Genomic DNA, 12,567 nt, shown 5'->3' on the forward strand with positions numbered 1-12,567 from the left:
AAAGAAAATTTCTGACTAAATTAAAAATATTATTTTGGTAAATAAAATATTTATTTTGTATTTCAAAAATTTATTTTGGTAATTGAAGTGTAAATGGGTCATCTGAATGCTTGTCTTGCTATTAAGCTGCAATATAATGTCAGACAGAAAGTTAGACTTATCTGTCCCCCAATTCAGTCATGGTTTTGTAGCTTGCTCAACAAATTCTTCTCTTTACCTTATACCATGGTGTCATAAAGACAATCCTTGGTTTTGCTTATAAAGTAATTTCCCCACTCTAACAGAAATTTTGGATAAACAAATGAAAGTGCTGTGAAATTTTTAGAAGTACAACATAGAAAACAATTTCAAGTAACTTTTTCTTTGTCTGTATTTGCAAACCCACAGTGCAGCATAAACTACATTTCAAATATTAAAAGACATAAAAGAATAAGCTGTCTTAAATTATTGAACTTTGACCTCAGGGAGAAAATGATGAGCCCATTTAGCCTGCTGAGACAGGAGAGGAAAGCAAAAGAGAAAGAGAGGAAAAGGGAGGAAAAAGGAAATCCATGTATGTGCCAGTATTTTAGGCATTTTCTAGATCTCAGGGAAAAATTAACTATACTATTTGCATTTACATAGAACTTTTTCCTCAAGCACTGCCACAAATATTTCTCTTAACCCACAATAACCTGGAAAGTAGATTGGTCTAATATTACTTTCCATAGATAAGGAAACTGAATAATTATAAAAACAAGTGGCTTCCTCAGAGAACTAGAGTTATTTAGTAGCTAAGATAGCAACATAGTCCAGATGTCTTGATTTTTAGACTCCTCAGGCAATTCTGCCTCATGCAAATAGATGAGAGAGAATAGCAAGAATAGAGAGAAAAAGTGATAGTGAATTTTTAGTACCTAAGTCACCAATCCAGAGGAATGATATGGATAATAACAGCCATTTGTAATTGATATTTTATAATTATTTATAAATATTAGCATGTTTTATATTCCCTGACTTTTGAATTGAAGCCACATGAGACATCTGGAAGTGAAAAGTTTTCTTATTCCACTCTTTGACTCATTTGACATTAAAAAAATATTTTATTCTAAATTGAGAATGGACATCTTTGAGAGTAATGAAACTCAGTAATTTGATCAGAATTTGCTATTTGTTTTTCCTTGGCCATAGGGGAGCTAAGTAAGTAGGAGACCTTCAACAGTCCTTTCTTGGTAAATGAACCTGAGTGTGCTGGTAGGACTTTAAACCTCGAATCATTTCGTCTTCTGCTCTTTGGGTCATTACAAGGCTTATTTTTTGATAATATTAAAAAATGATTAATTGGATGATGGTTGAAAGGATCAGAAAGGAACCCTATTCAGTGTTCATTATCCTATGTTGAATGGATTTTTGGCAGAAAATGTAAATGAGTCATAGCAGTCATGCTTGTAGAAGTATGCCTTGAGTCCTACCAGCTGAGCTGTCAGAATGCTGGAAGGAAATCTCCATTGAGGACTGGTATTCTCTGCCAAACAGTAACATGAAGTTCAGAACACAGTCAGCTTCAATATTATCATATATAGAAGTTTGTCTGTATGAACATTCATATGAAGGCACTTTTTTCCGCTACTGGTAATGTTTTCTTCTTTTATTTCTTTGAAATAAGAATTAGGAGGCTTTATTGCAAACTGGATTTTGAAAATTATGTATGTGTTATGTGTATGGTCTGTGTATTTCAACTCAAATCTGCCCTTTTTTCAGGTTAAGTTGATTTTTTTTTTGTGGGGGGGCTTATGGACAGATAAAATTAGATAAGACAGAACTTGGTTCTAACCTTAGGACAACTGTGCTGTTGTCAGCAATTATATTAATAGAGATTTCATTGATTGATTGATTGATTGATTGAGATGGAGTCTCGCTCTGTCGCCCAGGCTGGAGTGCAATGGCGCGATCTCGGCTCACTGCAACTTCCGCCTCCCGGATTCACGCCATTCTCCTGCCTCAGCCTCCCAAGTAGCTGGGACTACAGGTGCCAGCCACCACGCCCGGCTAATTTTTTTTGTTCGTATTTTTAGTAGAGACGGGATTTCCCCGTGTTAGCCAGGACGGTCTCCATCTCCTAACCTCATTTGGCCTCCCAAAGTGCAGGGATTACAGGCATGAGCCACCACGCCCGGCCAAATAGAGATATTTTTATATGTACTATTTGTTGTGACATGCTCAGAGAGACCTTTAAGAACAGTATTTTATTCTTTCTTATACCATCTATTTGAGATAAGCAGAAGAGGAATTAGAATAAAGTATAAGAATTATAGCTAAACCATGATAATTTTTACAGGCAGAAGTTACAGGTCTTTTGTATTCTCTGAATGTATGCAACTATTATCTGTGGCAAATACTTTATAACTAGAATTGTGAGTTATTAAGAAATTATCCTGAAAGATCAGTGTAGGTGCAAATATTCAGTCATTGAAGAAATGTGATGAGGACAAGAAATACAGTGCTGTGGTTAATACCTAGATTTTGGTTTGTTTGTTTGTAGGACCTTTTCTCCATGAGGAACAGCATCTAGAACACTGTGCAGTTAGGGACCTTGCCCATGATTCCACAGCTGCCAAGTGGTAGGATCAGGATTTGAGCTGAATACAAAGACGATGTGGAGGAACAAGTGTAATATCCTTCCACTTGGAAGGCCTCCTTAAACTTATTGTATGCAGTAATCATGTCGTGAGTGGTTAGACGCCAGGGCAACATGTTAGAACTGTAATGGACGTGTGATTCTTGTCCTCATGGAGCTTATGGTTTTCTGCATAGTTATTTCATAACATGTGACACTGTAACATCTGACACCAGAATCCATTTTCAACTTAGTTCAGAGAACTTTCCAGTGATTGACATAGTTTAGCATGTCTTATGGAGGATGTTTTTAATATGAAATAACCTGAAGACAGCTTCCAGGTAATCCCACTATTTACTTGGTTCTGCTTTATAGTAACTGTCCTCCAATCTTGTCAGTTATTCCAGTCACAGGTTGAAGAGTGTTAGTTGATTGTGTGTATGAAAGTTGACCAGAATTAGTCTTTGGAGGGTTTAATGCAGTAACTGAGAGTCAGAGGTTCAATTCGTTAAATATGCCCAGAGGTTTATAAAATTTACATGCCATATGTGTGTCCAGAGAGTGCTCCTGGATGTATGGTTTGTTTGTGAAATGCCAAAGCAAACATTTCATTACCATAGGTGCTTAGCAATTAATAATGTTGAGGTTTGTTCCCAAATTACAGTGTTGTAATTAGACTAGGGCTATTGAAAATCAAAGGCAGTCTGTCAGAAGTTCTTTTGTGTGTGTTTAATATTTTTCTTCTTTGGTAAATTTCCAGTAATTAACATTTTCAACTCATTTTTTTCTACTTGCTTTGATTCACTCTGTGACATTGTTAGGAAAATTAATTAATGTAGAGAAATGTAAAAATGGTAGCCAGTGAACTAGTTTTCTATATGAATTATGTGAAGAAATTTTATGGATGTTTATTCGGACCATGACAGACTAAATATGAATTTTGGTCATCCATTTTTAAGTACGACTTTCATATTTTTCAAGAGATCCCTCTCTCAATTAATATTGTTTGGGTCTTCTTCAAAATCTTGATAATAGAAAGGGTTTATAAGATACTTATATAGGCATGTATGTATATGTACACACATATATATCATGTTTATCTTTAGGAAGGTATAATTTCAAGATTACATTGTAAATGACAGCATCCAAAAGTGTCAAAGAGCAAAGAAAAAAATTAAAAGTAGAAATGTATCTTTACCAAATGTGGAAATTCTTGTGTACACGTGATATTATCATTCTTTAATACATGTTTTATGTTGAGGATGATGATAAAGTAAGTACTAGTAGGGAAAATGAGAATATTTAGAATATGTATTTGATAACTGCTTTAGTATTAAATATGATAATTATAAATGTGATTTATAATAATAGGCTTAAATTTTACATACCGAGTGGCATACATGAACGTATATACTTAATTATAGCTATTTTTACTAAGAAAAATAATGTAGAAACATGTATGCTTTCAAATGTTTCTACTTTAAGAATTAATATTCTTTGATAAGCAATTGTCATTGCTAGAAAATGGCTAGGGGCCTGTTAGTGGCTATAAGGCAATAATGAAATTATTTCTGTTTAATTCCTATTGAGGAAATATTTTATTGACTTCCAAGACATTGTCATAATGTAGACACAGATTTTTGTCCTGTAGAGAGATACATAGTATTTTTGTTTCATAAATGAAGTAAAGGAGGTAGATAAACCTGAGTAAATAACAGAACCAAGACCTACCAGTCTTAGCTGTTACAGCATTGTAATTGCTATGTTGCATTTTTTTTCAAAGCAGAGACAAAAAACACTAAATTATTGAACCCTGTGATAAACAATGCAATTAGCAAGAAGTTAGGAATATGATACAACTTATCAATAAGAAATAACCACAACACGTAGACCTTGTGTTAATCTTTACTTTTGAGTAAGACTATAGTAAGGTTATTTTGTTATAAATATTTGCATCATACATATGTAACCATCCTGTAGATGATTAATAAATAAAATGAAAGTTTTCTACTTAGTGGTTTGCCTAAGGATGTTATGATAATTCTAACATCATTGTCTTGCTCTGTTAGGGATTAACAGGACCTGATGGATCCCCTGGCTCCGTTGGGCCAAAGGGACAAAAAGTAAGTTAGCCATCTGGTATTAATTGCTAGTACGAAAATGCGGCAGTATATTTTTATTGTAGTGTTTGCAAGCCAACTAACATTAAGTGATGAAGCATCTAAAATGCACTTGTTCAACTAAAATTGCGTTTAAAAACACTATGATGTGGAATACTATGCAGCCATAAAAAGGAATAAGATCATGTCCTTTGCAGGGACATGGATGGAGCTAGAAGCCATTATTTTCAGCAAACTAATGCAGAACAGAAAACCAAATACTGCATGTTCTCACTTATAAGGGGGAACTGAATAAAAAGAACACGTGGACACATGGAGGGGAACAACACACACAGGGACCTGTCAGAAAATAGAGGGTGGGTGGAGGGAGAGCATCAGGAAGACTAGCCAATGGATGCTAGGCTTAATACCTGGGCGATGGGGTTGATCTGTGCAGCAAACCACCATGGTACCTGTTTACCTATGTAACAAACCTGCATATCCTGTACATGTACCCCTGAACATAAAAGTTGGAAATTAAAAAAAAATAAAAACACCATAATGGGGTGTTTTAATGCTTTCAATATTTATGCAGTTTTCATGATTACATATTCATGTTATGAAAGGTCAGTACAATGAAACTATTTTTATTTCTAGGGAGAACCTGGTGTGCCTGGATCTCGTGGATTTCCAGTAAGTAAAAGTAAAGCTACAGAATTGAAAATGTCTTATCTTTAGGTAAAATTCTGCCACTGTGAAATCTTTAGGTGTAGTTTTCTGCATAATATACATGACAAATAAGTTGATGACATCTGGTATGGTAAGCATTCCTACTGTGAGTGGAAAAATTTTAGAGAAGTTTGAATGTACAATAGAAAATATCTATTCTATTTGTAGGTGGTATTTTCCAGTAAACAATTCCCTCTTTACCTACAATGATAGAAAACACTTCTTGCATAACAAGAGCAAATCTAAGTATTCAATGTTTAGACCATGGTATCACACCACATTCTTCACAGCTGGTTTTATCTCTAAGGAAATATCAACTAAACAGATATTATCACTTGCCTGATTCTTTGACTAGTCTTTTTCTATATTTGCACAGTGTGGCAGGTTTGTGTTATTTGTATATATAAGAGGACTAGGTTCTTAGGCTGCTTTTCCTATCTACTGTGCTCTTTGTTCCACTTTTACTCTTGTCATTAATCTGTATTTTTTCTTCTGTTTTCCTATTTGTGCTATTTTCTTTACCATATTTCAACATGTCATCTTTTCTGTTATAAGCCTATTTTCAGAAGTGAACAGCTTGTTGGCCTTTCGCCCATATTTTTCAACTCAGCTCTTAATCTCAACATCTTACAGAGATGCCTTTTTTGTTTAGTGAAATTTGTTGAACATCTAGGTTTCTGATAATGAAATAACTTATTGATGACTTTGGTGTTTTCAAGCATAACACTTATTTCCTGAATTGGCCTATGTATTAAAGTGTTCAAACTGGAGTCATTTTTCCAGCAATGCCTTTTAAAATCCCACCGATTATTAAAACATACTGGCCATGTGAAGTTCTTGCTTGTTTTGCCTGCCCAACTAATTAGAAATAATAATATCATTATCAGTGCATTGATTCCATGGGATGCTTGGTATATGCATATTTTAGAAAAGCAAGTCTGGAATGAAAAGCTAACATGAATATCATATCACAGACAGCTGTGAATAAAAGCTATTCTAGCCAAAGTAGGAGAAAAAAGAATAATGAGAAATCCCAAGGGGAAAAAATTGAACTTGGAAATTAAAGAGAGAGAATAGAGATCTAGGCGGCTGATATTCAGTTTTAATTTCAACAAGCATATTATTAGATTTTGTTATATGCTAGGCCCTGTGCTAGGAGTTGGGGCTAGGAAGATGAATAAGATGTGGTTCAGTCCTTGGTTGTATAAAGTTTGGTGTTGCTAAAGAGATATAAATGTGAATAATAAAATAGAATGACTAGCTTAAAAATCAGATATAACATATTAAATTAGCGTCCCATTGTAGGTTACTTCAGGAGTGACACCATTTTATTTTCAATATCTACTGGATTTAGTGTCTGAAAATATAGCCTAACCTTTCGAAAGGGAGGTGTGTTTCTGACCCTTTTTTGTCCCTGCCTCTCTGTGCTGAAAGTTTGTTTGGGGAACTTCTAAACATAATTTCTTGTAGATTGTAGAACTAGAATGCTTTTAATGTAGGTTTCCTATAAAACGCTAAGAATAAAATCTGTAAACTCTCCCGTTGTGGTGCACCTCTTTGTGAGTTATGGTAAGTTCTCCTGAGGGCAGGCATGGAAGGCTTCTTTACTCTGATTTCCTTAAAAAAAAATTTGGAAAAATCTCAGTTAGCGTAGACATCAAAGGAATGTTTGAGGAGCTGAAATAAGCTTCTGCTTCCTTTAGAAGCAGAGCCGTGTTTGCTTTTCTTTATTCAGTACTTTCTTTAGAATGAGCATCATTTTTAGTAATAGAGTTTATGGTTTATTTTAGCTGAGTTATGTCTACATTCATATTTATACTAAGTATAAACATCATGCTGTAAACATTTTTATTGTACTCTTTTAGGGCCGTGGTATTCCTGGACCCCCTGTAAGTATCACTTCATCATTTATTTTTACACAGTCTATAAAAATGTCCTATTTCTCAAATCCCCACCTTATTCTCCTACTAACAGTCTACTCAGCGGTGTTGATAGTGTTCTACCTACAAGATCTTGGGTGGTTACTAAGGATAACACTCTTATTCTGCTAAACAAAACGCTTATTAATTTAGGAAATTTCTGCTTTGTCTTAAATAATTGAAGTTTGGTCAAATGAGTGATTGTGTCACTGGAAACCAAAGCTAATATAGAAATGTAATTCTATTATTTATCATATTTGATATCATGTATGATAGATTATAAAAATATTCATAAATGACCATTTGCTTTGATTTGTTGCCTTCAGGGTCCTCCTGGGACAGCAGGACTCCCTGGAGAGCTTGGCCGTGTGGGACCTGTTGTGAGTACCACAGTGCACTTTGATAGACCTTTGCTGATTTAATAGAAGATGTTACCTGGGAAAGCAAACTACCCTAACTGTACATTTCCACTTGCGAACCAAAACATGGCAGATGAATTTCATTCCAGTTTATAATATTGGTGTGGACCAGGAATAATAATATTTTTTGCAGAGTGATTTTAATTTTTTCCTAAATTTTTCAGCTAAACTCTTCTTCCCAACTTCCAGGTTGTCAAGTAAGAGAGTGTCATCCTCATTTTACAGACTGTCAGCCAGGACTGGAGTCTAGAGGCTTTTGTATTAGGCTCTCTGCATGAAATAAAAGTGAATAGCCTAAAATTATTACCATGTATATTTATGTTAGGATCATTAAGTTATAATTCAGCCAACAAAATTTAACTTTTAACATTAAAGAGCTGTACTTCATAAAAAATGTCTCATATAAAATGCTTCATATTGATATTAAGTAAACATTTCAAAAACGTTGACATAGTGATGTTATGTGAAGGTGGGTAATTGTAAACTCACTGTGGGAAGGGGCCATGTATCATATACCTTGTTTGTTCCTCTACATGTGCTCACTGTTTGCAAATTTATTTAGTGAAGAAATGAATGAATATGAAATGATTGTAAAGTTAAAATAATTGTGAGGTACTTCCGACTTTTTATGGCAGAACATCAAGAAGGAAAATGTGCCAAGAGTAAACATTGGATGTTAAGAGTAATTGGAACCCATTTTCATCTGAACGGTTTACTTCGATGTAGCTTTCTTTGATTTTTTGACCCATTGCAAGAGGTGCAGTGACGGACCAAGTGATAGATTGTGGGTGAACAGCACTAGCAAGAGTCAGGCACTGCAGCGATTAACTTCTATTTCGCAGCTTCAGACTGAGTGCAAGCCTTCTTTTGCACTGGTTAGCAGGATGGCACTAGCCGTATAGGTTGCTCTGGGTCCTCTGTAAATCAACTAGAAAAATAAGTAGCGTTTCCAATTTGTTTTCAGAGTAGATAAAATGTTCGTCCTATAGAGAAGAATTGGCTTTGCTTTTTCCCCTAGCCTCTCTCTGACTTGTTTTATTACCTCGGTGAGACTGGAATGCCTTTATTATTCTCATTTTGTAGTACTAATTGGATTATGGGCCACCCATCGATTTTGGTGGCAGGTCTACGCATGGCTGAGCTCGGTGGGGGTTTCCAGTAATACCATTCTCTCATGCCTCACTGTTTTTATGTACTGTGTTTTGACACATGTATAACCACTGTGTCACAATTTTCAAATAACTTAGGGTGACCCTGGGAGAAGAGGACGACCTGGCCCCCCTGGCCCCCCAGGACCCAGTGTAAGTTGTTTGCAACTTGAATTTCTCTTTGTGTCTGAGAGTCAGGGTTGGAAAAAAAATCTAAGAACCCAAAATGGAAGTTCCTATTAATTGAGTCGTTGCCCCGAATTTCCAAAATGGCTATCAAATTTTTCCTGCACTCAAGGCATGGTTCTTTTTAGGGCAAGAAGTAGAGGAATCACAATAATTTAAAAGGTGGTTTTTACAGGGCATATCTTACTCATTACTTTTGAAGTCTTTTGACAGTTGTGACGTCTCAAATGCTCAAAACTTAGATACATAAAGGAAGCATTTTCAAATGAACTAGTTTTAAAAAAGGTTTTCATAGTAAGAAAAATATAAATAGGAGTTTAAATAGAAGATAATTCATATTTTTATTTGTAATTCAAAGTTCCCCACATTTTCTATTTCACCTCTTATTTCATTTCCCTTCAATGCCTTCCCAAAATAATCTACTGCAATTCATGACTCTCCAAAGAGAACATGCCCATGAGTCAGGATTTTAGAATATTAGCAAATTATCTGCTCCTATTTGTTTCTTGTATTTTATTAAACAAATATATTTTATATTCTTGCCTGATGAGCTTTGTATTATTAGTATGTTTGAATTCATTATTTAATTGTATTCTGAACCTTAATATTTTATTTACTTTAGGGAACAATTGGCTTTCATGATGGAGATCCATTGGTAAGATGCTTTCCTTTGAACAAAATATAGTTTTAATTCAAAGGCCATATAGTCTGCAGATGAGTTTTCTTTAAAAGATCTCCCTGGAATATACTATGTGTCTGTGTTTTCCTTTCACTCAGATGGCAGAGCAGTCTGTAACACTAGTGGACTACTGGCTTGCATCTATTCAGACTAATAATTTTTCATTATAGATGTATCTTTGTTCTTCTATAATCTTTTTACTTTATGACTAAGACATGCTTTTCACTAGAGCATCCAGGTTTTAAAGAGGTAGAATTCAAATAACTTCCTCTAGGATTTGTTTTGCTCATAGAGTAACAGTTCAATGATGGTGGTAATGTGCACTACATGCAATGTTGGCCCCTTTGATGGGAGACATGAACCTCAGGATGTGGCTAGTCTAGTGGAAGGGGAAGGGGAAATGAATCCTGTCATGGTACAATAGGTTATCTGTAAACATATTTTCTTCAATAAATTAGATTTGAAATAAATATTGCAAAATATTAACATTTGTTAAATCTGGATGATAGATTCATGGGGGAGGGTATTGTATTCTTTATACTTTTCTGTTAGTTAGAAATATTTCTGGCTTTAAATGTGAAATAATAAGAAGAAGAAGGAAAGGGGTGTTAAAATTATTTAATGAATATTATTGCAATGGAGTTCTGTAACTGGAATCCCTTAAGAAAAGACTTTGTCACAAAGCGGGAGTCCTAGTTTATGCACTCTACCTGTCTTTCTTTCTCTTTGTTCTCTCTCTCCCTGGCAGTGTCCCAATGCCTGTCCACCAGGTCGCTCAGGATATCCAGGCCTACCAGGCATGAGGGTAAGAGAAAAACTTCCAGTATTTTAAGAGTATTATCCACAGATAAAATGGAGCCTTTACTTTAAGCATTAACCTTCCTGGTGCAGAGACCTCACTTGGATGGATCAGGCAAGTAGTGCTTATTCAATCCTAGCAATTCCAGCTGCCCTTGACATGTATTCCTACCAAGATATGGATGTTTAATCATAGGATGGCTTTCTAGTTCAGGGAGAAATACCAATAAAATGCATTGGACTGAGAGACTTTAGAACACCAAATTAAGATTCAGACGTTTGCTTCCTGGCTGAGTGTAGTGGCTCATGCCTGTAATCCTAGAACTTTGGGAGGCCAAGGTGGGAGGACTGCTTAAACCCGGGAGTTTGAGACCAGCCGGGACAACAGCAGGAGACTCCTGTCTCTACAGAAAATAAAAAATTAGCTAGGCATGGTGGCGTGCACTTGTGGTCCTGACTACTCAGGAGGCTGAGGTGGGAGGATCACTTGAGCTCGAGAAGTCAAGGTTGCAATGAGCTGTGATTGTGCCACTGCACTCCAGCCTGGGTGGTGGAATGAGACCTTGTCTCAAAAAAAAAAAAAAAAAAAAAAAAGTGCTTCCTATTAAGGGAGATAGTGAGTAGTGGGGCAGTTGGAGGGGATTGTGTACATAATGTATTTGAAAACTTTTAGTTACAAAAAAATTTAAAAAACTGCCCAAAATAGTCAGGAAAAGAGACTTTCCAAAAGTATTTTTCGCTATCTGCCATCATAATTACTTGAAAATTTTCCATACAAGCAAATACATACCACATTCTGGGGATAAATGGCTTTCTCTCTCTCTAGTCTCTGAGTCTAAAGTGATTTTGAGACATTCCAGACCAATGGAGCTCTGCTGTGAACTGAAAGGCCCCAAGGCACTGATTTTCCATTAGGGTTTTTCTAAGGGTAGTTTTGGTGGGTTCCCTCAACTGCAGAAGATTCAGGCCCGGACAGGTGTCCTATTTTGCAAAAAGACTTCTTTGAGGGGTGAAAGTTCTGACAGTTTTCATTTTGGAATGCTTGTCTCACAGTTTTGTCTCCTGTTACTACCCAAAGCACACACATGCTTAGGACAGGTGGCCTGACAAGAAAAGACAGGGATCTTCTTTTCATGCAATGCAGCTTTCACCCACTGCCCTTTATTGCTTTCCCTTTGCACTTAAACATTGTACACAGTAGGCTGGGCGCGGTGGCTCACGCCTGTAATCCCAGCACTTTAGGAGGCTGAGGCGGGTGGATCACCTGAGGTTGGGAGTTCAAGGCCAGCCTGACCAACATGGAGAAACCCTGTCTCTACTAAAAATACAAAATTAGCCAGGCATAGGGGCACACACCTGTAATCCAACTACTGGGGGGGCTGAGGCAGGAGAATTGCTTGAACCCAGGAGGAGAGGTTGCGGTGAGCAGAGGTCATGCCATTGCACTCCAGCCTGGGCAACAAGAGCGAAGCTCCATATCAAACAAACAAACAAACAAACAAACAAAAAGTACACAGAAAGAGGCAGAAGGTTGTGCATCAGAGAAAGTCCACTTATACCAGCCCTTCCTCCACCACCAGGAAGGGGGTGGGAATGGAGGAGGCCGAAAGGTTTTCAGAGCGGCCTTCAGAGGGCAGGGGATAGCCTTGGTCAAGGCTGTCACTTCTGAAAGGTTAAGTTCCCAGAACTAGAGAAGACTTAATGCTCCTAACCTGTGTGAGGAAGTTGGAGAAACAGGGACTAGGAAATAACAGGCAGGTATCAGTGAACTAGGTAATGAAGAGTCTGTTATTCTAGAGCAGTGTTTTTCTATTAAGTAAAACTGATATTAATTATATACGGCAGTCATGGTGCTGTTAAGGTCATTCAAGGCACTGATTTTCTTTGTGACAGTACCATTTCTTAGTAATACATTGGCATTGATTTAGGGAAGCAGGATCACTTTATGAGCCTTCTGATCACTTTCTGTACCAAACTCAGGACAATTATTTATT

At 36.4% G+C, this 12,567-nt stretch overlaps 1 protein-coding gene across 2 annotated transcripts in view; it reads left to right on the forward strand.

The window, feature by feature from the left end:
• Nucleotides 1-12,567, forward strand: part of COL9A1 (collagen, type IX, alpha 1) — a 100,878-nt gene that overhangs the window by 37,086 nt on the left and 51,225 nt on the right. For both annotated transcript variants that reach the window (XM_011969391.1, XM_011969392.1), the window contains 7 exons: nucleotides 4,666-4,719; nucleotides 5,353-5,388; nucleotides 7,290-7,313; nucleotides 7,670-7,723; nucleotides 9,010-9,063; nucleotides 9,719-9,751; nucleotides 10,524-10,580. In XM_011969391.1, coding sequence (XP_011824781.1) covers nucleotides 4,666-4,719; nucleotides 5,353-5,388; nucleotides 7,290-7,313; nucleotides 7,670-7,723; nucleotides 9,010-9,063; nucleotides 9,719-9,751; nucleotides 10,524-10,580 — 312 coding nt within the window. The remainder of the gene's footprint in view (nucleotides 1-4,665; nucleotides 4,720-5,352; nucleotides 5,389-7,289; nucleotides 7,314-7,669; nucleotides 7,724-9,009; nucleotides 9,064-9,718; nucleotides 9,752-10,523; nucleotides 10,581-12,567) is intronic.

This window comes from Mandrillus leucophaeus, unplaced genomic scaffold (assembly GCF_000951045.1).
Source record: "Mandrillus leucophaeus isolate KB7577 unplaced genomic scaffold, Mleu.le_1.0 Scaffold889, whole genome shotgun sequence".
Taxonomy (NCBI): domain Eukaryota; kingdom Metazoa; phylum Chordata; class Mammalia; order Primates; family Cercopithecidae; genus Mandrillus; species Mandrillus leucophaeus.